The sequence below is a fragment of the Schistocerca americana genome, unplaced genomic scaffold (genome assembly GCF_021461395.2).
Source record: "Schistocerca americana isolate TAMUIC-IGC-003095 unplaced genomic scaffold, iqSchAmer2.1 HiC_scaffold_36, whole genome shotgun sequence".
NCBI classification, from domain to species: domain Eukaryota; kingdom Metazoa; phylum Arthropoda; class Insecta; order Orthoptera; family Acrididae; genus Schistocerca; species Schistocerca americana.
Genome location: NW_025726082.1, coordinates 4044723 through 4069092, shown reverse-complemented (window position 1 = coordinate 4069092; position 24370 = coordinate 4044723). Strand labels below are relative to the sequence as shown.

General features: G+C 39.2%; 1 protein-coding gene across 1 annotated transcript in view; it reads left to right on the top strand.

Moving 5' to 3' along the window:
• LOC124580845 (dihydrofolate reductase-like) overlaps nucleotides 1-22155 on the top strand; it is a 54794-nt gene extending 32639 nt beyond the window's left edge. Inside the window, exon 4 of the mRNA XM_047131287.1 lies at nucleotides 21848-22155. Within this exon, the coding sequence (XP_046987243.1) occupies nucleotides 21848-21947 (100 nt within the window). The 3' untranslated portion in view covers nucleotides 21948-22155. The remainder of the gene's footprint in view (nucleotides 1-21847) is intronic.
• Nucleotides 22156-24370: the final 2215 nt, after the last annotated feature.

Below are 24370 nucleotides of genomic sequence, written 5' to 3'. Positions count from 1 at the left end.
TGACTGTGTCAAGCAGCGCATTACTAATACTGCATTTGACTGTTACAGGATTGTTTTTCCTACTCATCAGCATTAACTTATGTTTTTCTCCATTTAGTGCTGGCTGCCATTCATCACACCAACTAGAAATTTTGTCCAGCTTGTCTTGTATCTCCCTGCAATGACTCAAGGATGATATCTTCCCGTACACCACAGCATCATTAGCAAACAGCTGTAAATTGCTATTCACTCTGATTTCAAGATCATTTATGTAGGTTGAGCATAAGAGCAATCATATCACACTTCCCTGGGGCATAACGTACATCCTGCTTTTTTAACACCATTGCAAAAAACAGCTCCTTTTTCTGTGAAACAAAGATATATAATGTATTTTGCGTACCACACAAATGTGATAGCCTTAAAAATGTTTTTCAGGCAACTGTCAACAGCATCGATATACTTGGAGAAATGCATGGTAAACACTGTGCTGTGTTACAATATATTTATTCACAACCAGTTTTGATCATCTTCATAGCAGAAAAATACTGTGACAACTTCACATGTCATGCATGCTATTTCACCAGAAAAGATGTCATAGCTGACTTGCAAACATCAGAAAAAGGTAATTCACACCATAATAACCGGCTAATGCAAATGGAAAACATTGGTGGTTTCATTGCCCAGTGTTTTCTGGTGAAATAGTGTGTATGACATTTGAAGTTGTCACAATATTTTTCTACTGTGATGATGATCAATGATCAGAACCTGTTGTGAATAAATATGTTGTAAGACAGCACAGTATTTACCATGCATTTCTCCAAGTGATAACCTTGTATGCAGGCAGCACACACCTCAAATGATTTTTTGGGTTTTATTTATCATGTCAGGTAGATTCATGGCATGAAACATTCTTGCTGGTGATGATGGCACAAGCTTTCTTGCTGTGGGGGATTTCCTCATTGGAAATGCATCATTTTTATCAACATATTCCTTCTCTTCTTCATCATTCTCTACTTCCTCTTGTTTTGTCTCTTGTGATGAGAAAGTAGATCATTGCTGAATGTAGACCCAGTGCTACACCGGGAGGGGGGAATGTGTTGTCGTATTATTGTGAGGGGGAAAAAAGATCATGTATTCACTAGTTTAGCATATATAAGCATCTTAAAGCATATTGTAAATACATTATAATTCAGAAGTAGTAAAAACAAGCAGAAATTATGTTTATTTCTAGAAGCCATGCTAGAACTGTGATAAACAGATTTCTTTAATCAGGTACTGAAATGTACTGGTAGCGTGCAGAAATGAAAACAAGTGATGCACAGGGAGCACATGATGTAAAGTACACACTACAATCGGGCACAGCAAGTTTAGTTAATTGCCTGAGGAAGCAAAAATTGAAGTTGGATGCAGCATATACGCTACTAGAGGACTGAGGAGGCTATATGCACTCCTGTATGAACACTACGATTTTAAAGCCACATCGACTGATGGGTCCAAGCATGTAGAGAAAGTTGGCTGCGTGGTTGTTGTCCCTAATAGTGTGATTGAGATTTACTTACAGTGTTCATTGGAGAGCTGTAGGAACTGGAGGTGGTGCAACTAGATCAAGACAAGAACTTCCTCTTCTGCTGAGATTCTCTAATTGCTCTGTAGTGTATTCGGACAATATACCTTATGCTCAAAACATGCATGATTAGCTTTTCTTGTTATAGCGACAATCGGAGGAAGTAAAGTTGCATTGATTAGCAGAGTATGAGGGAATTTGTATGAACAAGGGACTTGACACAACAGCCCAAGATAGGATCCAGAAAAATCTTGCTATGAAGTGTGCCATTCCATTGTATGTTATCTTTTTACAGCATAGAAGAAGGGCCATATGCCAGGGACAGAAAAAGTGGCAAGACGGACAAAGTAACAAACTGTTTGAAGTAAATCCAAATGCATACAAATGATTGATGTCACTGCAGTCACTCCAATGGAAAGAAGTCACATTTGCAAGACTTAAGATATTCCTGTGTGGTACATGGCCACCACCTATTGACATCTTCATCTACATTCTGCAAATTCCTACAAGTGTTTGACAGAGTGTAGTACATAGTGTTGCCCATATTAAGTTTTGTGCCCATGCTATTCACATATTGAGCGTGGAAAGAATGATTACTTACCTCTCTTCCGGATTTCTGTGTAAGCGTATTTCAAGTCTCTGCTCAAAAAGCTTATTCTTATAATTTTTAAGCAGTTTTTCACAAAAAAAATTGCTGTGTCTTTCTCATTGTATCTGCCAGTTTAGGTTTTTCAGTATTTGAGTCTCACTATAGGTCCCTTAAGCCGTCTTTACACCAGAGTGAATGGAAGAAAACACTAGCAAATGCACATCTGCAGACAATTCACTAATTTTTGCTACCATTTGCTTGTATCTATGAACAAGCATTTACGGAGAGAGAATGTAAGGGTGCATGAGATAACAAATGTAATCTGTGGTACTGTTTTTTGGCGCTAATAACCAGCACACCATATGCAACAATATATAGTTATAACAACAGTATAACACATGGATATTTAGAAATCATTATTTTACATGACTGGTGCACACCCTTGAAACTATCTTTGGTACAAGTAAAGTTTCCAAATCAGATTTCAGTTAGTCCAAGAAAAACCAAAAGACTATTTAATTACAAAAAATTACACAAATTAGGCTTCTATATATAAAGTTTATGTACAAATCCCGCATGCTCTACAGTTGACATATAACATTAGCAATTTCTTGTTTTCTGTTTGTACAAGGCATAGGTGTGTTTGCTGCTTCTTCTTCTCCCATCACTGGAAGATTATTGTCGTTGCCACTAGGTGCTGCAAAATACTCATCCCCTGTCTGTTTTGCAACATTGTGCGAAACAAATCAGGCAGCCAGAATGAGATTTTCACTCTGCAGCAGTGTGTACGCTGATATGAAACTTCCTGGCAGATTAAAACTGTGTGCCCGACCGAGACTCGAACTCGGGACCTTGGCAAAGCCATGTCTCCGCAATATCCTTTCTTTCAGGAGTGCTAGTTCTGCAAGGTTCGCAGGAGAGCTTCTGTAAAGTTTGGAAGGTAGGAGACGAGGTACTGGCAGAAGTAAAAGCTGCGAGTACCGGGCGTGAGTCGTGCTTCGGTAGCTCAGATGGTAGAGCACTTGCCCGCGACAGGCAAAGGTCCCGAGTTCGAGTCTCGGTCGGGCACACAGTTCTAATCTGCCAGGAAGTTTCAAATCAGGCAGCAATCATTTTATAGACTTTTGTTTGACTAAGTCTTATTTTGCTTTGAAGAACTGGGAAATGCCTTTCACCTGTCCAAAGCACCATTTGATTGTCACCCTTTCTTTGGAGTTAGGTTTGTTGTAGGATTCTGTAATATGGTGTCATTAACCATGATGTAGTGCCAACCCGTGCATCTCCTAAAATGAAAGCATTACTGTTGTTCCGTCTTAGTATCTGGCATGCATTAGAATTTCTCCATATTCTATCATCAAGGCCATGAAGCACTGACACTTGTAAACTTTTCACTATATTCACATGTTCCCTTGACATTTATACAAGGAAAGCCCTTTCAATTAACATATTCATCTCCATGTACAGAGGGGTTCATGATTGGTATGCACATGCGATAGAGAATCCTCACTGCACATGGAAACTGATACCTTGATAGTCTCTTAACTTTTGCTGTTTCTAGTTTGCATATGTTTCTGGGAAACTGAATCCACAAAAGTGCTTTTTGGATAACATGATGAACAGTAACTGAAAATGTCAGTGACACAGTGGTCAGGTGTATACTTAAAGTCTTCTCTTACACCAGTCTGAAAACCTGGGTCTGCTAAATAGTGCAAAAATGTTTTCGTTCCCAATTTGTTTGAAAAGGCACCCCCTTTTTCATGATTTTCGGGAAGAAAGTGACTCACAAGCCAAATAATGTTTTCATTGTTAAACCTGTGTAAACTTCTACAGTTTCTCTCTTCATTATTTCTTTGTGCTAAATATATATTTTTTTCCTTTTCAAGTACCATAATTTCTTCCATTTTTACTAAAAACATTGGTAAAACTTAGAACATTAACAGAACTAACTCAGCTCAAAGTATACTGCAAAGCTCATTTCAAAAAATTGAGAATGTTCTCCTCTTGTAAGAAACTTTTCTAGTTTTATTCATACGAAATTGGAGAATTTTCTGTGTGTTGAAAACTACCCCCACCTTTTTACTCAACCTATCAACATTCTCGTGTGAAGTACATCCTCTGACTCACTTTATTCATGCAAATGTGAGAATGTTCTCTGAAATTCTGAGTATGAAGTACTTTCTCCATTTTATTCATATGACCCAATGTTTTTCATAAAGTAAGCAAAATGGTGTAGGAAAGGAAGAATGTAGGTGTCTCAGTTTGTACATAAATGCAAAATACATGGGGGTATTGCACTTAACAATCAAGTGCAGCTCCAGCTTTCCTTCACCCAAGTCCAAAATTTTGCGCATATGTCGAATGATGCTTTTCTCTGGCTTCTCATTATAATTGAGGTGGAAATTTGAAAACAGGAAACTAATTACCAACAATGACATAACCTGAAGGAAGGCTAGCATTTACACTGCTTATTAGCTGCTGGAGAAATTTATGCTTGTTATTGTTTGCATTTCAATAGGTGATGTACAGGGTGTCCCAGAAAACACTGACAAGCTTCCGTTACAATGAGACCCATGGTAATGTGTTGCATCTTGAAGCCCAGTTTAAAGGACCTGAGAGCAAGGTCCATGAAGGATTGAATACCCTGAAGTGTCTTAAACACAGGATTTGATGAGAGGGCACAGCACATGCTTACCAGTTTTGTAAAGCTTATGTGCTCTTATTGGTGACTGTATATAGATAAGAGTGATTTGCATGTGTAAAGAGCATAAATGACGCTGATGATGGGATTAATTTGAGGAGCCATCCACTTCAGTGCCCCAAGGTAGATCAGCGTAGCTGTCTAGCATGTGTCCTACCATGGAATTGATTTTCACATTTTGCCCATATGCAGCAAGACTATTTGGGAAGCATGCAATGCATGACCTAATGATGTGGCCCATGTATCAATTACAATCCAGGGTTGGAGCCAATTGTCATCTTGCTGCCAAGGGTTACTTCAGAGCTACTGAAGAACATCAGTTGTACTACTGATTTACATTTCTTCAACTCATTGTTGTTAAATTAATATCACAATTGTTGTTGTTGTTGTTGTGGTGGTGGTGGTGGTGGTGGTGGTGGTGGTGGTGGTGGTCTTCACTCTGAAGACTATGCTATGCAAGCCTCTTCATAAGTAATTACTGCTTCCTACAGCCTTGGGTTACTGAGCTAGGTGTGGGCCTTATGTCTATCTTGGCTACAATAATGCATTCGGTATGATGTTCATTGTAGCTTACGTGCATTCCTATTTCCACTCCTGCATGACCCCTATTTGACTTTGTATTTATAATGCTGTGTTCATCTGATCTAAAGTCTTGTTCCTCCTGCCACCATACTTCACTAATTCCCACGATATCCAACTTCACCCCATCCATTTTCATTTTTAAATTTTCTAACTTACCTGTCCGATTAAGGAATCTAACATTTCACACTCCAATCCTTAGAATGCCAGTTTTGTTTCTCCTGATGCCGACATCCTCCTGAGTAGCCCCACCCGGAGGTCCAAATGGGGGACTATTTTACCTCTGGAATATTTTACTCAAGAGAATGCCATCATCATTTAACCCTACAGCAGAGCTGCATGCCCTCAGGAAAAATCATTTAACCATACAGTAGAGCTACATGCCCTTGGAAAAAATTATAGCTGTTGTTTCCCGTTGCTTTGTCGTTCACAGTACCAGCACAGCAGGGCCGTTTTGGTTGATGTTACAAGCCCAGATCAGTCAGCCAGCCAGACTGTTGCTCCTGCAACTGCTGAAAAAACTGCTGCCCCTTTTCAGGAACCACACATTTGTCTTGCCTGTCAACGGATACCCCTCCATTGTGGTTGCATCTATGGTGCAGCTATCTGTATCACTAAGGCACGTAAGCCACACCACCAATGGCATGGTCCATGGTTCTTGCGAGAATATCACAGTTATATGGTAATTTATTTATTTATAGTATGATGGCACAGAAATATAGACAACTACATATGACAAATATATACATTTCTAAACAGGTACATACAATCACAAGTTAGTAACGAGTTCATAACTGTAAGTCCAGGTTGGAAAGCTGAGCAGAAGCTTCTGCAGACTAATTGTGAAGTCTTCCATTGATACTTTGAGTGCTCTGAGGGAACATTCAAACATTATGTGATGTATTGTTTGCTGCTCTTCACTATAGTCACATTGAGTGGAAGACTTCTATCCACACTGGTGCAACATCTGCCCTGGTCACTTCTGATCCGATTCAGTGTGCACCTATGTTGTCGAGGTAGGTGAAAACCTGCTGATTGCCCCAAGGTAGTTTTGATTAATGTGATGCTTCATGGAAGATTGCTCCTGCCACTGATTTTTCCAGGCTTCATGCATGTTGAAGTTAATGGCCTGCAGGCTGATTTCTGTGTGCCATAATGGTTTTCTAGACCTCAGTTGCTGGGATTCTGAAGATGAAATTTCTGAATGAATTGGTAAGTCTAGGTTGTTATGTGCTAATAATCGGATGGGTCTGAACTGTGAGGAGGTTTTGACTACTGGGTTTTATGTCCTGAGGGTGCTCTCAGGATATTTTTACAAATGACTTTTAAATATTTGATATTTGTATATATGTTACTTCTCTCTCTCTCTCTCTCTCTCTCTCTCTCTCTCTCTCTCTCTCTCTCTCTCTCTCTCTCGCTTCACCGAGTGAGGTGGCGCAGTGGTTAGACACTGGGCTCGCATTCAGGAGGATGACGGTTCAATCCCGCGTCCAGCTATCCTGATTTAGGTTTTCCGTGATTTCCCTAAATCGCTCCAGGCAAATGCCGGGATGGTTCCTTTCAAAGGGCACGGCCGACTTCCTTCCCCGTCCTTCCCTAATCCGATGAGACCGATGACCTCGCTGTCTGGTCTCCTTCCCCAAAATAACCAACCAATCTCTCCATCCCTCCCTCCCTCTCCCCCCTTCCCCTCCCACTCACTCACTCACTCACTCACTCACTCCCTGATGCAAATGACACACACTTTTTCTGCTCTTACTCTGTGAGTGATCACCAGCAAACACAGCGCATTTATCCAGCAGGTAAACAAGTGAAAAACATCCAGAACTCTATTGAGACAAGAGGACGAAGGCAATCCAAATGAATGGTTTGATTTGGTGGATGCCTGGTAACTGTTAGTTGTCATCTAGTGTAATGCCAACTGTGAAGTGCAGAGGAGGTAGTGTCATAGTATGGGGGTGTTTTTCATGGTAAGGGTGTGGTCTCCTTATTTCACTTAAGGAAACTCTAAATGTGGAAGGCTATGAATATGTTTTACATCATTGTGTACAGTGTACACCAGAGGGAAAGTTCAGTGACAGTGATTGATTTTATCAGCATGACAGTGCAACCTGTCACAAAGCAGCACCTGTGAAGTGCTATGGTTCATAGATGGTAACATTCCTACAATAGACTTGTCTGCTCTGAGTCGTGACCTGAACCCAATGCAACACCTCTGGACTGAATTAGAACATCGAATTTGCTCCAGACACCAGCATCCCACATCACTACCTTCTCTGGTTTCAGCTCTTGAGAAAGAATGGACTGTCATTCCACCAAAGACATTCAGACACCTCATTGAAAACGTCCCCAGCAAAGTTCAAGACAGTGTAAAGGTGAAGGGGGGACATAACCCATATTAATGTCCACTAATAGGTGTCTGGATACTTTTGATCAGATAGTGCGTATAAATTAGTAAATATATGATGAAGATTCATATGAAAAATAAATTGGATGGTAGTGATAAATTATTCAGTGAAACAGTAGGAAGTATCAGAATGAGTGCCATTGTTTCCTCATTGTACAAAAATGTTTCGTGGCATGTATGTTGTCCTTGAGGCAAACAAACATGGTCCAGTTAACCAAATTGGCCCAGGAAAAATTTGTGAAGTATGAATGAGATAAAATGTAGCAACATAAGAGAGAAAAAGATTTCAAGTGGTAGTAATGTGACAACAGAAACTGGAATCAAAGTAATATTGTCTGAAATGGCATTCATGTGTCAACCTTCATTTGTGCAGCACCAGGAGATTAGCTGTTTTGTTTGTGCATTGTATTAGGAACTTTGAACTAAAAAGATCTACTTACTTAGCTCTCTGTGTATGCTATTGTAGTTTAATACTAAATTTCTCACATGCTTGTGTAGTGTATATTTCCATCATCTTTAGTATGAATAGTGACTGTGAAAGCTGTGTTTGGTATGCAAGTTGAGTTGGAGACCCTTCAGTCACAGCTCCAGGTGGTTCTGGCTTTAGTCATGCAGCCAGTGGATTTCATTGTGTGTGGAGGACTCAAGGAAAATCCAGCACATCTCACATTTATCCCGATCAGTCTAACACTGTGGTTGGCCTGACCCCACCAGTATTGAGGTTGAGCCATCACCTGTGGTCGATTGGGAGGTCATTTCAAGGTATGGCTGGCAGCGGAAGACATTCTGGGGGACCAATCGACTGGCCTCCCCAATTTTTTTTCTGACAAATATGTTTCAGGTACATTTATAGCTGATAAAGATTTTGAGCCGGCTGCAATTGCCTGCCCTGTTGCAGAGGAAGCCTCATAGCCAACAAGATACAAGCAGTCACAGAGATTGGGATTATTGATATTTGGGAACACCAATGCGAGGCGCGTGATATAGTTGTCAAAGGGCGAAAGAAATTTTGTGTGCACGCAGTTTGCATACCGGGTGAGTCATCCCAGATATGTACCTGGTACTTTCGAATGCTATGGAGAGCACAGGGTGCAGCCAACGGTAGGTAGTTGCTCATATGAATACTGAGGTGTGTCAATTAGGATTGGAAGAGATTCTCTCTGGCTTCTGGTGGCTCTGAAGTGATAAAGACAGCCAGTTTTGCTTGCAATATGCATGCAGAGCTCACCATCTTCAGCATCGTTGACAGGACTGGCAGTGCGTCTTTAGCACAGAGCTGAGTGATAGTCTGAATCAGCGGATGCGAAGTTTCTGTGACCATGCAGGCTGCATTTTCCTTTACTTGCACCATGGACTGTAGAGATATTGGGATCTGCTTCATGGATTAAGAGTCCATTCACACAGGAGGCAGCTACTTGAGGTAGCGGGGGCTGTGTGGAGTGATCTGGGCAATTTCTTGGGGTAGTGGGTCTCAGGAAAGTAAAAATGAGTGTTCAGTTTCAAAGGGTGCAGGTCAAACACAGAACAATGGTAGACCTAAGAAACATTTGTATTATATTCAAATAACTTATGGGTTTGCTGCCGGATGACGTCGTCGACCACCTCCGATATTTCGACAGGAGCACACACTGCCATTCTCAAGGCACAAATGCAAGGAGGAAGCAATGTGCAAGGTAATTTAATACCCCGGTTCATAGAGGAGAAATGAGGAAGATACCACACACAGAACAAGTAATCGCAGAGTCAACACACAACCAAAGATAACCAACATCAGAAATATCGATGGTGACTATTAATCAACAGGTGAGGTAACACTAATTCTGTCCCTCTGTTTTTTGATGAGAGACAGAGCCGGATTCCAAGCAGCATTTAAACAAAATCCACCACCTCTGTTTATAGGGTTGCTTGATAGTTTGATTAAACATCTTCCTTGATAACACTATCCCAATAGCTGGCCATGCAAGCCAGAATCTGTGTGTTGTTGTATGCCATAGGATGACCGGTGTCAAGGCAATGTTCTGCAATAGCAGATTTGCTCGGCTGTTGTAAGAGTGTGTGATGTTTGTGTTAAATACACCGGTCTTCCACAGCCCTGATTGACAAATATATGACATGCCACAACTCCAAGGAATAAGATAGACACCAGCCTTACGCAAACCAAGATCATCTTTTACGGGTGCTAACAGGGCCTTAATCTTGGAAGGTGGTCGAAAAACATATTTCACATCATATTTCTGCAAAATACGGCCAATCCTGTTGGAAATGCTTCTTGCATAAGGCAAAAAGGCCGTAGACTTAGGTGCCACTTCGTTGCTGTCGCCACTCATCCGTTGCACAGAAGGCTGATAGCGCAACACACGTTTGATGTGCCTCTCACTATAACCATTCTGACGAGAGGGGACTTAGAGATGTGATAGCTCAGCTGCCAAACTTTCAGGGTCTGAGATAACGTGGGCCCTGTGAACCAAGGTACGAAGTACTCCTTCACGCTGAGCTGGATGTGACAACTATCGGCTCGCAGATACAAGTCAGTGTGAGTAGGCTTCCTATAAACAGAATATCCCAACGTACCATCAGTCTTGCTTCTGACTAACACATCAAGGAAGGAAAGGCATCCATTCTTTTCCACCTCCATAGTGAACCGAGTATTTGGGTGGATTGAATTCAAGTGTTCCAAAAACCAGTTTAAATTCTCACTACCATGAGGCCAAACAACAAAAGTATCATCTACATATCTGAAAAAACAAGCAGGTTTCAAGGTTGCTGACTCCAGTGCATGTTCCTCAAAGTCCTCCATAAACTATTTGGCCATAATAGGTGACAGTGGTCTTCCCATTGCAACTCCATCAGTCTGTTAATAGTACTGACCGTTGAATAAAAAGTAAGTGGAAGTCAGCACATGTCAAAATAGATTTGTTAACTCGACACCAAACTTAACCTCAATTAGCTGCAACGAATCAGAGAGAGGAACTGCAATCGACTTAAGAAATCTGCAGAGTTCTTAATGTGGTGTTCACACCTACCTACTAGTGGGCTCAACAAACTAGCAAGATGTTCAGCTACATGACATGTCGGAGCACCAATATTAGAAACAGTAGGCCTCAATGGGACAGCCTCTTTATGGACCTTAGGGAGGCCATATAATCTAGGTGGTACAGCACAGTAAGAATTAAGACTCTTGATAGTCTCCTGTGACAAAGAACTTTTCTTCAGGAGGTTATTAGTCTTTCTCTCAACACTCTTAGTAGGGTCAGCACCAATTTTGCGATACGCCGAATCAGAAAGTAGACACTGCATCTTTTGAATGTAATTGTGCTTGTTTAACAAAACCGTGGCATTTCCCTTGTCCACAGGTAAAATAACAATATCAGGATCCATTCTGAGTGAACGTAAAGCGGCCGCCTCAGCTGCTGTATATTGCAGTTCGGTGGACGGGCCCCAGTCAACACATGACAGGCCTCCCTCCTAACCTCTTCCGCAGCCTTGGAAGGTAGTTTATAAACAGCCTGTTCAATAGAACTAATAAAATCAATGACTGGCAAACTCTTAGGCGTTGGTGCGAAATTCAAACCTTTCCCCAGCACAGACAAAGCTGCGTCGTCAAACGTTTTCTCTGTGAGATTGATCACAGAACGTTGAGAATTAAAATTAGAATTAGACACTGAGCCAAGGAAACGTTCAAACTTTCCAAATTATGAGCAGTTACAGATTGAAATTCCCTGTCAGACTGCGACCAAGAGGCACCGTCCACCCAATCCCAAGAAAATTCAGAAACATTAGACACCATCATTAAATGAAGCTGAAATAATTCCTTAGAAACAAAATCTAACTGACAAGAGCTAAACCAGCACGTTGCTTGATGCGATTGGTGGCAGGAGAATTAATATGATGCATAACCTTAGCAAATGTTGGAACCACACTATGATTTTGACACTTCAATAAAAACGATAAAGCACATTCCAACCTTACTCTACTGCTGCTAAGTTTATCCAACCTCCACAAGCAATGATACATTTCCTCCCCGTAGAGGTAAACAATGTGAGACCTTAACTTTTCCCGGTGAACTGAATGTGTAAATAACTTACGGGTTTGCTGCCGGGTGATGTCGTTGAGCACAGCTGATATTTTGGCAGGAGCACACCCTGCCATTCTCAAGGCACAAATGCAAGGAGGAAGCAATGTGCAAGGGAATTTAATACCTTGGTTCACAGAGGAGAAACAAGGAAGATACCACACACAGAATAAGTAACCGCAGAGTCAACACACAACCAAAGACAACCAACATCTGAAATATCAGCGGTGACTATTAATCAACAGGACTGAACATAAATGTCACACACACTTACAACAGCCGAGCAAATCCACTACTGCAGGACATTGCCTTGACACCAGTCATCCTGTGGAATACAACAACACACAGATTCTGGCTTGCACGTCCAGCTATTGGGATAGTGTTATTAAGGAAGCTGTTGAAATCAAACTATCAAGCAACCTTATAAACAGAGATGGTGGATTTTCTTTAAATGCTGCTTGAAATCCGGTTCTATCTCTTGTCAAAAAACAGAGGGACAGAATTAGTGCTACCTCACCTGTTGATTAATAGTCACCATTGATATTTCTGATGTTGGTTGTCTTTGGTTGTGTGTTGACTCTGCGGTTACTTGTTCTGTGTGTGGTATCTTCCTTGTTTCTCCTCTGTGAACCGAGGTATTAAATTCCCTTGCACATTGCTTCCTCCTTGCATTTGTGCCTTGAGAATGGCAGTGTGTGCTCCTGTCGAAATATCGGCAGTGGTCGACGACGTCACCTAGCAGCAAACCCGTAAGTTATTTGAACATTCAATTCGCTGGGAAAAGTTAACGTCTCACATTTGTATCATAGTTCCGAATTGTCATAGTTTTGTCTGGAAGGAACCAGAATTCCAAGCGCTCATAGAAAGCACTGAAGCAGATGATGATTGGTTGCAGCATGTTGGTTGCTCTTAGAAATAGTTTATCTTGTAGTGACATTGAAGTAGACTTTATGTGGGTTAATACGGGTAAAGGTTGTAATTGACAACAAAAATAAATTAATAATTGGTTCATTTATGGAACCCCAACTCAGCTGAAATAGTTACTGAAGGGTTCAAGGAAGACTTGAGTATTGCAAAAATTATCCTGTACTGCATGGATAGTATGTTAGGGGTAATTTGTGTGTCAAAGAAAGAAAGAAAGAAAAGAAAAAATAACAAATGTGTGTCAAGAAAGAATTTGCTGAATAGAGAAACAACAATGAAAGACTGACAACACAGGATTGAAATGTGGGAATGAGGTACGTGGCAAAATTAATACAAGAATGGAAAAAAAAATAGTGTTGATTGCAGTCACTGAGAGAGGAAATGTTGAGCTGTAGTTGGGCAATGAAATATATGGATAAAACATTAAGAGTATCACATTTTTAAGTTTTTGCAGACAGATACTAGATGATGCTGTTGAGATGTGAACAAAATGGTTTATTTCATGTGAGAGTTTTCATTGAAATGATTTTCTGTGAGTTTGATAAATATCTGTTCCTAATGAATTTTACACAGTTTGACTAAAGCTCAGAAACGGACTTGTGTTAATTATTGTAATGGAATGCTCAAGAAATAAAATAGAGGTGGTAGAAGTGGTTCAGTCATTCCAGCCCGTGATGTATCTAATGAAGTTGATGTTGCTTTGTGGCTGATTTGCAGGTGTGGTTGGAACATTTTCATTTCATTTTGCCATACCATTATTCCAGTTCTTTTCAGCACACTTCCGTAAATTGCCCCCATTAATATTTTCCATATTTTTCTGTATTGCAATAGCTGACAGGAATACTTATTTCCCAGGTTCATTGATTCCATGAACACCATGAAAGATTTTCGCATGAAAGGAGAATATTTGCTGTATTACTGGTTCTTGCTTCTTATTGTTTTGTATCATTAATCTTTTGTAATCACTACATTGTTTTTTTTCACTTCATCAGTCATTTGTTACCATGTTTTTTGAGGTAATTATTAACATATCCTTTTTTAGGTATGGGTCATTGCTTTATCTGTCTACACCAGTTCAGAAACACTTCATCATTCATGGCCAGAGTACAGTCCAGCAGACTGTTTCTAAAATTCTGCGCAATCCTTGAAATTGTGCTCCTTCCCTCCACCATGTGCTCATGATAGGATACCTGTCCTTTTCAAGCTACACCCACAGGAATGTTGGGAGCAGTATGGTCTCATTGTTCCATAGGGCACACGCCTGCTGATGATAGGCATAGATTTGAATTTGTTTCTTAATGTTTGCTTTGTTTCTCTAGTGGTATTCTGACATTTTGAGTATTGTTGAACACACTGTTTGGCTTATGTGTGTGCTACATATTAAAGAAATAACTAACCTCACTTTTAATTCAGGCACAAATGTTTGATTAAATTCTCTTTTAGTTGTAATGATAAAAAACTGTTGTTTGTAGATTGATGAATTTAAATGTGAAAAACTAATATACCAGTTACATGGGGCAAATTTAGTTGTATGTCTACTGGGAAGCAAAGGCTTTTAATCTACAGCAAACAGAACTTCTTTGTGTGTCATTGCAAACCTTATTGGCTATCTTATGGTGGTGTAATATGTGGCAACAATGATATTTAGCAGCCACCAGTTCTCTAGTATTAATCTTTTGACCATTTTGGGTAGTTCAGGCTTAAAACTATACTTGTATCATCCCATTTGGGTGGGAGAATGGGAGGTGTCATTATTAATGTGATAACCTCTGATCATTTCGGGAGAGGGGGTGGGGAACAGAAAAGACTTTATGATGTGCACACTTGTGCTTCCTTATCCCTCCCTGGCCACTCCTTACACCCCAAAAACCTTATTTACCTATAACTTAATCAAACATTCGGGGTCCAATGACTAAATATCTTATAAAATCAGTTATGTCCCCTATCGTGCCAGTCTGCCTCTATAACTCAGTGGTCAGTGGGTCTAGCTTCTATGTGGAGGACCCAGGTTCGATTCCCAGTACTGCCAGTGATTTTTTCTTGGTGGGAGGAATATAACAGGGTACACAGATGTCTCGTGATGCCAACAGAGGAGCTACGTGAGAAGTAGAAGGCTAACAACAGCCGGGAGTGTGTAGGACTTCTCCATACTGCATCCGAATGACATCATTGCCACAGGATGACTCAGCTGTCGGTTGGTTCCGATAGTCCAGTCTGGGCTAGAACTTCGATGTATGCTTTGCTTTGTGTTCCGTGCCAACATGTGCTGTATTCTATCTCGGGAAACAAATGCTATGACATTTCTCTGCCTGATTACTTTAAAAGTGTGACAGTATGCAGTCTCATAAATGAATTAGTTGGAGTTAGATGATGGACTTTTTCATTTATTTTAGTACAGTTAAAGAGTGGGTAACATTTTCAACATTTATTTATGATTGAAAGCTTGATCATCCATGCATAGGTGTGAGGTATTTTAAAATCTTTTTCCAACGAATATATATTATAGTGAGTTAAATAGGTGTGGATTAATGATCTGAGTCATTATTGCTGCTGTCTACCTCACTGATATAAGTTCAAAGTTAGACAGTGTTAATGCTCAAGTGCCAACCACAAATAAAATTGCTCTGTTCCATTATTGTTTCAACTGCAAGTCCATACCTATTCCTTCATTATTGCTTCAGTAGACACAGTGATAAATTGTGTTGTCATATGCCACAGTAGGCAGCAGTAATATAAAATAGCTGGTTAGCTAGTTGAGGAAAAATTTATGATCCATGCAAGAAAACGACCCCAATTAATAATCGAATAAGGGGTTCGCTGGCATCTGATACCACTACTCTGTTTAATGCATCAAGTGAGTCATTACTGTGGCGTAACATGTGTCCATGGCAACAGAGTGATATAACGAAAGTTTATTTTATTATTATGTAATTAGACTGTGTGTTAGCTCATATTATGTAAGTTTATATTATCATTGTTTTATTAAACTAAGATTAAACTGTGGTTTTGCTCACAGATATTTATGTTGGTAATGTGTGTACAAAGTATACCGCGAGTCTACTCGAGGGTTAATTAAGATTTCTTTAACACATTCCAGTCAGGCCTCAGTGACTGCTGCAGTCCCCCAGACATAGTAAACTTTTTCACCATACTTTGTATGGCTCCTGCTTGCAAGATGAAAGATTCAAGCAGATTATCATGTGTCTCAGAACTACTGTCATTGATTTCAGAACTATTATCGTCAATTTTAGAACCAGCTTCTTCAAGCAGCTACAGAATGTCTTCATAAGTCAAATTGTCACGTTTTGTGACAAACATTTCTATCAGGACTATTACGGAAGCATACTGCAACAACAGAAGTGTGGGAACTCATTATGCCTTTAATACCTTTTTCAAGTCAAGAAGCACTTTGTGGAAACAGGAACATCCATTTAGCAGCTCTCCAATGTATTTAAAGAGTGACCAACTGACTTCCAGCCATCACTGCTGAGAAATAATGTGTTGCGAATTAATAATTAGGAAAGCTGCGCTCAGAAGTTCTTCAAATGCCAACTGTTAGAGGACTCACAATGTACCCATATTTTCTACAGGCAGCAAGCACAATATGTTAAACAGAATTTTAAATGATAATTGAAACCTTAACAGTAGCACTATTACCCAATTGGAGAAATTTGCATTGCACACACTTATTTTTTTGTATTTTTATTTTTATTTTTTTTAATCGGATGAACTGTTATCATTTCATGCCCAGTTACTCGAAGTTTTGAAGGGAGTGAACATGATAAAGTGTAGTCATTTGCTTAAGTTCTTTATCTGTGGTGTTAATGCCTATCACACCTTGCAAAAATGTCACCAGTTAGTTTGAAAAGCTTAGAATCTTGAAGGTGCCTTTGAGACAACATTATATTTAATATTTGTGGTCATAGAGATCCAGACAAACAAGTTAACTGGTGGATGGTGTGGGGTTATGCATGGGTTGTGTATAGTGTTCTATAATCTTCATCTGCCCCCAGGGTGCTGTCAGATTGGAAGAATTTGAAAGATCTTGGGCAGTTACCACCTCTCAAAATATGGAAAGCAAAGATTTTGCAGTGGAAGAGATTTGTTTCACGGTATCGAAGATGAAGTGCTCGTAGCTCTTAAGGTATGCATTTTAAGGCCAACGTTTACTAGATTTCTTTTGCTTTCAATAATCATTCCTGTTGTATCCCTGAATAATTGACCATTCCTCGTGAGCTCCCAGTATAGCACACTTCAGCATGCTCATATAAATTCATAAAATTGTAGTTGCTACCTCACCTTCCTCTCACCTTTCCGAATGATTTGTGTTTCCTATTAAGTTTGCAATGTCCTGTTGCTACTTTCAAGAGAATGAAGTGCATGGAGAATTACTTGCTTTGCTAGTATCAACAGCCTTGTGTTCACAGTGAAAAGTACTGTTGACTGCTCTCTATTTGTAGACATTCTTCCTCCTCCTTCAGCGTGACAGGGATACTAATTACAGGTGCTGATTAAAGAGACAGGAAGAATTAACATAAAACAATGGCTGCAAGTTTTCACCAGAAAAACACTTGTACATAGATTTTAACTGTCTACACAACTTTTTTGTTTCACTTAGTTTGTCTGAATGAAGATCATTTAATTGTGTTTTAAATTTCAGTAATGTTTTGGCCTTCATGTTTTTGAACAAATGTACCAGATTTTCAAATCTCAATTATGCTAAGTGCTTTCACACATGTTTTGAAGTCTTCAGATTCTTAGCAGAGAAAGAGTAATAGGTCTCAACTACTGGACAATTTAATATGCAGCGTAGCTGTTACAGATTACATTCAAGAACCACACACACACACACACACACACACACACACACACACACACACACACACATACATACATACATGTGCACCTACATTGTGCTGCCCAGACACACAATGCCGGGATTGTAGTTCAGCAGGTGGACTGAAAGTGGAGGTTGTGTCAGGTGGGATAGGTAGAGGGAGAAAGAGGTGGGAGGAGGGGTTGGGGACATGTAGCTAAGGGCTTGAGGGGCAGCAGGGCTGCAACATATGAATGCTGTAGGGAGGTGTGGCAGATGCATAGGCTGGGCACATAACACAATGGTACTGGAGCCGGTGAGATAAGACACACGGTGAAGATGATATGAAGGCGTGGATTGGGAGGGGATGACAGAACAGTGGGAGGGGAACTGTTGGATCAAGGTTGTGAGGACAGTGGATAAGTGGACACTTTTTGAGGTTAGGAGGATTACAGGAACGAAGGATGTGTTTCAAAGTTAACTTCCATAGTACAGAAAAGCTGGTGTTAGGGAGAAGAATCCAGATGGTGCCATTGAATTTAAGCATGTTGTGCCCAGAGGCGTGTTGTGCCACTGGATGGTCAACTTTGTTCTTGGCCACAGTTTGACAGTGGCCATTCATTCTGGTGGTCAGCAGGTTGGTGGACATGTCCACATAAAATGCTGCAGAGTGATGGGACAGTCATTCTGGCGGACAGCTGGTTGGTGGTCATTTCCACATAAAATGCTGTGCAGGGATTGTACCACAGATGATATGGATGTTTTCACAGTGATAGGATAGGACATGCCTGTGACTGCATTGAAGTGGGATGCACTGGATTGGATGAACTGAGCAGGTCTCGCACCTGGATCTTCCATGGAGATAGGACCCATGTGGCAAGGAATTGGGAGTGGCATAGGCATGTTGTGTCAGTTGTGTGGCGATGACATACCACTTTAGAAAGGGTTGGAAGAATCTCGGGTAGGATATCCCTCATTTCCGTATATGATCATGGGTAATCAAAATCATGGTGTGGGGAATGGTTCCGTTGCTGCAGTCCAGGGTGATATGGGTGCCAAGAGGGGTGGGTGGGGGGGGGGGGGGTGAAACAGGTTCTCCTTACTGCTGTGTATATTTCAGTCACCCTTTAGTGTAGTTTTTGCTCCATTATCACATTGTCTCAACATACATGATGTGCATAAAGTAATAAAAATGTAGCCAGGCAGTACACTTGTGCCCTCCTGACTTTTCAGTGGAAGATTGAACTCTGTTAATTTGCAATTTTTGTTTCTGATTTTCACCATGAATATTCCACATTGCAGCACTTTTAAAAAATAATTAAATGTGTCAAAATTGTAAATTCTGAACTATGTTAGTTCCTATCCATTTTTAGATAGCAGCCACAGCCTCATCAACAATAGGTGTGGCCGTGTAGCAACATAGAGGCTGTAACATTGATGACATGGCATAGACAGCTCTTATAAACAGTGACTTCATACTGTCTTGTTGTCCCATATTAGTATGCCATAAATAAAGTGAAACAATAGGACTAATCAGTTAAGTATTGTAAAACCAGATACCATTCTTTAACAAGTTGAACAAGACTGTTAAGTGTCACAGTACATTAACTCGCTTATCAAGTTTTTTTTCAACCATCAGCCACAGAAAACAACAGCAATGTTCATTAATATGATAATAGAAGAAGAAATTACTTATGGTATTCATCTCTTAACCATAGATAGTGACAGAAAGGAGTAAGATGTTCAGCTACAAAATTCTTTGATCACCAACCAAATGATAAATAAGGAGAAGTTGCAATTACAGTACATGGAACAGGCACATAACTAAACTGAAATAAGGTTATTTTACCTTTCCGTCATTGATGGGTCTGTGGAGATCACAGTCTTACAATTAATTAGGAAAAAAATTGCCTCAGACTGTAATTAAATGCTCTTAATTTGATTATACCATGATTGATATTGGCACTTCTAGCCTTATCCTCATATTTACTTGTTTGCAATAGAAATGTGCAGTAAATGAGTGCAATACATAATGTAATTACATTATGTATTGTTTATGTGCTAAAGAACTTGTTATAAAACAAGGTACAATTCTTTAATATAAGACACAAGGACTTAAAAGTTCCAAGACACTATGGGAACTCTATGTTATTAAGGTGTTAGAAGCTTCTGCCTAATACCTCCATGCAATGATCCACATACAACTCTTATTTACCGAATGGTATTACATCACATATCGCACACCACAGTTGAAGGTGTCTCCGTCGATATGGAAGCAAATCTGCTACTGTTCTATACCACATGACTTAACTTGGTTTCTGGTGCAAAAACGTGCTGTATGGAATGCATCATTTCCAGTTTTTATTAAACTAAGACATAATCAAATTGCCAACACCATCAAGTTCTTAAATACCTATATGTTACTTGTCAGTTGTTATGGACATTTGTGATTTATGTACATTCTTGATGTTAGTGTTAGGGCCATTAATCAGTGTCAAGGCTAGAAGAGGCCAATAAACTTGTTAACATGTACACAGTATGTAATACAATTTTATTATGTGTAGCATTGACTTATGGTAAGTTTCTCTTGTTAACAAGCACATGTGATGATGAGGCTACAGCCTTCAAAACTGATCATGATATAATAAAATAAGAGCATTTATTTTCAATCTGAGGCAATTTCTTTCTTTCTTTCTTTTTTTCAATAATCGAACCAAGGACCAGGAGTATGTACAATAAACATTTTGCATAAGGAACTTCTGCTAAGTACATTCAAATAAACACCTCATAACTTCAGTACTTTCCAGCAGCAGACTTAGTACGTTTAAAGAATTTGAACGATGTTTGATGTCATGGTCTCTGCGTTCCTATCGAACTCTGATAGAAATACATTATTTGAAGCCTCTGATCCTGGTGTCCATCATGTAATGAATGTTAAGGCTTCAGGAAATAAATAAACATCAAAAAGAGTGAATTGACTTTCCTCTTCTTTTTATTTAGTGGGATATTTGACATAAATCAGTTTTTATGATGAAAGACTTCAAAATTTGCTTCAGACAAGACCAAAGTTGATATCATATGACTTCTAGGTATGTGCTTTAAAATGATGAAAAGGTCATGACTGTGTTAATATGGTTATTGTGTTTCATTACATTCTTTCCATTCTGTTGCATATACTAGAAGACTGTTTTACGTAACTTCATAAATTTAGAAAATAGATGGAGAGAAGGTAGCAGGAGAGAGAAAACAAAATGCTGTACGAAAGGAGACAAATTCGCTGAAAAGCAGAAGTTTGAAGTTCTTAGTAGGCACACAAAAACTGTTATCCTTTGACGAGCTGCTTCACCCATACATGGTGCCAGCTGTACTAACACTGTTAGTCCAACTGACACCATATAGTGGTATAGGGGTGTGTGTGTGTGTGTGTGTGTGTGTGTGTGTGTGTGTGTGTGTGTGTGTGTGTGTGTGTGTGTGCGCGCGCCTGCGCGTGTGTGTGCGCGTGTGCGCAGGAAAACTTTGAAAGCTAGCAAGTTTCCTTTGTTTTGTGTGTTCCTTTGTTTTGTGTGTGCCTATTGACAACACAATGCTTCTGCTTTTTGGTGAGTGATCTCCTTTAATCCAAAAGTATTTACATTCTACTATAACTTCCTACAACAAAGTACTGTATGAGATTGAGATGCTGCATGTTCCATTGATGATTTGCACAATTTTTACTGAAATTGTGCGCAATGATTCAGTTTACAGGCTATGTATGTATGTATGATTTGTGTATAAGTATGTTGGCCATTTGGAGGTCACTAAACAACACATTGTTAAATTTAATAAGAATTAACATATTAGTCTTTAACACTACTCATGTAACTAGTGGCACACTTCAGTTTTTCAGCTACACATGCTACAAGTTTTAATTAAAATTCTGTCTACAAAATGGGGTAGGATGTCCAGAAGAAATTGTTTAAGGCTAAATTTAAAAGTTGATTTCCTACCTGTCAGCATAGTTTGTGTTATTGGGCAAATGATCAAATATGTTTGTGGCTGCGTATTGAACTGCTAACAGCCACTTTTTGTCTTTGTTAATAGGTTCCAACAGTCAGTTTCCCTCTATATTGTGTACTGTGTACTGTGTGTCATTGTCTAGTATGGCAAGTATTTTTCAGACTTTTGTAATGAACCTACTCAATAAATTTTTGCATTAATTATATATTTGTTTATTTTTCAGTGATCCTACAGTACCTTCGGGTATCCAAGAAGAAAATGGCATTCAGTTTCAATATAAAGTTTATGAAAATACAGAATATGTCTCTATTAAAAACAGTTAAAAGTAAACTAATTCCACCAACTAAGGGAAAAATATATTATTTCTTTGTGTAGTTTTAGTTTCATGCAAGTGGTGGAAAAATATGAACACATGGTAATGTGCTGATAGAAATATAGAAAGACAGAAAAATATAGAAAGATAGAAAAATGAGAAAACTTGATGTAATTGTAAAAACATGTAACATTAAGAAATATATGCAATTTAAATTACACTGGTCTTGTTTGTAAATTGATCCTGTTTTAAATTATTCTTGACATGTGTGAAAAAATTTCATTAAATGCATTTGTAGCACTTAAAATCACCAGACATAGATTTTAACTGTAGAAGTTGACACAGAAAGAAGCAAAAATCTGTCCTATTTCGAGTAATTTCAGTTGTATTTAAATACAGTTTTCATTTGTCATTTCATCTTCATTATTTCATCCTCATGGCTGCATTAATTTCATTTTAGTACAGTTGACACTGTTAATCTGGTCCAATCCTGTGTGTTCCTTCTTAATGTGACAGTGTGCTGGGACTGTTGTGCTGTTGTTCCTAATGGACAGCTCTAGGCAAAATTAGTAGTTTGGAAACGGTTACGTACTGTCTAGGGTGACACAGGCCTCCCAGTTGTCTCCAATAAGGCAGTGTGCAGCTCTGTTGCCTCCACCTTGAGACACCTACAATTCATTTTTTATGGGTGGAGGTAATTATGAGACAGTCTTCAATATTTTGTCTCTCAGGGTATGTGCTCAATATCTGAGTAACGTTGCTGTGATGTATGGCCACTTTAGTGGGTAACAACTGTACTTCTCATAAAGTGACAATGTGCTTGTGGTGAAAGTTAAATGACTGTTGAAGATACATTGACAGACTGAACAATCTACACAAGCGACACTGTCCTGTTCACTCTGTCCAGTTCATGATTGTAGACATGGCTTGCTCTGCTGAGTAGCACTGAGAATATGGATGTATTTTTACCTTCTTTACACAGGTAACTACACAAAGTGATTTCCTGTGGTCAAGAGTATTGAGAAAGAAGTTTCTGAGTAAAAAAAAAAAAATCTCACAGCTATGCATTATCATGAGAGGGGGGCAGAACCTCGGTGGGCAATTTGTATTCACATTAGGTGGTGTTGCTCAGAGTAGAAGCCGATCAACTTAAGTCCACACAACTTCTATTTTAATGTAGTTTATTAGTATCTAATGTTTTTTATGGTTGGGGCAATTGCTTGAAAAAATGTGTTCTTGAATAATACATGCTGTATATTCAAAATAAGTGCCTTTATGCACAATATTTTTATTTCTTGTTTTTAATATGGGAATTGAGTTGTCGGTTGAATTAAAAAGGGATGTATAATTTACAAAAAATGAAAAATAAATCATTAAGGAATAACTATACCAAGAAGCAGCAGTTAGTATGCCAAGTCCTTTGAACATGTGTCTGTAAAATGTTTTCAATTTAATACAAAAAATGAGTGCTTTTGAACTCTTGTGATCTTTAGTTTTGCTTGGGGTGTTACCTCAAAATTTGAAACAGCATGTGATATAATGAATGTAACCAAATTATTTGTTAGGCACTTCAGCATTTCTATGATATAATCCTCCCACCTGAATGTATTATCAAGCTGTAATCTCAGGGATATAAATTTGTTAACGTCTTCTATAACCATGTTCTCATAATTTATTTGTATGATTGGGGAAAATCTCATTAAGGTTCCGAACTGCATATAGAAAAGCTTAAAAAGACTCAGCAACAGTGAACTTTGTGAATTTTGTGCTCTTGTAAGCAGACTACACGATGCTTCAAAGCATTTATTAATGCCTGTGACGATTTCATGAACAGCTCTTTCTAAAGTTGCACCCAACTTACTATTTACCAGAATGTAATGTCCTAGTATTTAGCAAAGTAACCAGTGAAATATAAACAAGAGAATGCAATATTTCCAAGATGGAACCCGATGGGACATGGGGAATAATACTTGCTGCATACGTGGTATTTTTTAAAAAGCCATATGTGCCCCAGGTTTCATGAAATGGTGGATGCCTCAGTGTCGTTGTAACTGCCGTCTGCTTCACGTCTGCTGTGCAGCGAGCTACCTTAATTTAAGTATTAACTGTATTTTTCTTACTTGTCACGTCTTCTTCCGTGTGTATTTGCTTTTAGGAAGCTTCAATTGTTGGGTGCTATTAATAGTGTTCCATAGATTTCGTGTTTGTTTTGAATACAGTCAGAGTGAGTCCCTTTAGTCAGCCATAGTGCCAGTAGTGCTAGTGTTTGTTTTCAATACAGTCCAGAGACAGGTAGTGCTATTTTCATTTTTTTCTACAAGAAGTGCCTAGCAACCACAGTTTAGTTAATAAACAGCCGCCTTTACTGAATTAGCAGTCTAGTTAAAGGTTGATTAACTCTCTTCAGTAAATTGATTCCTTAGGATGGATAGG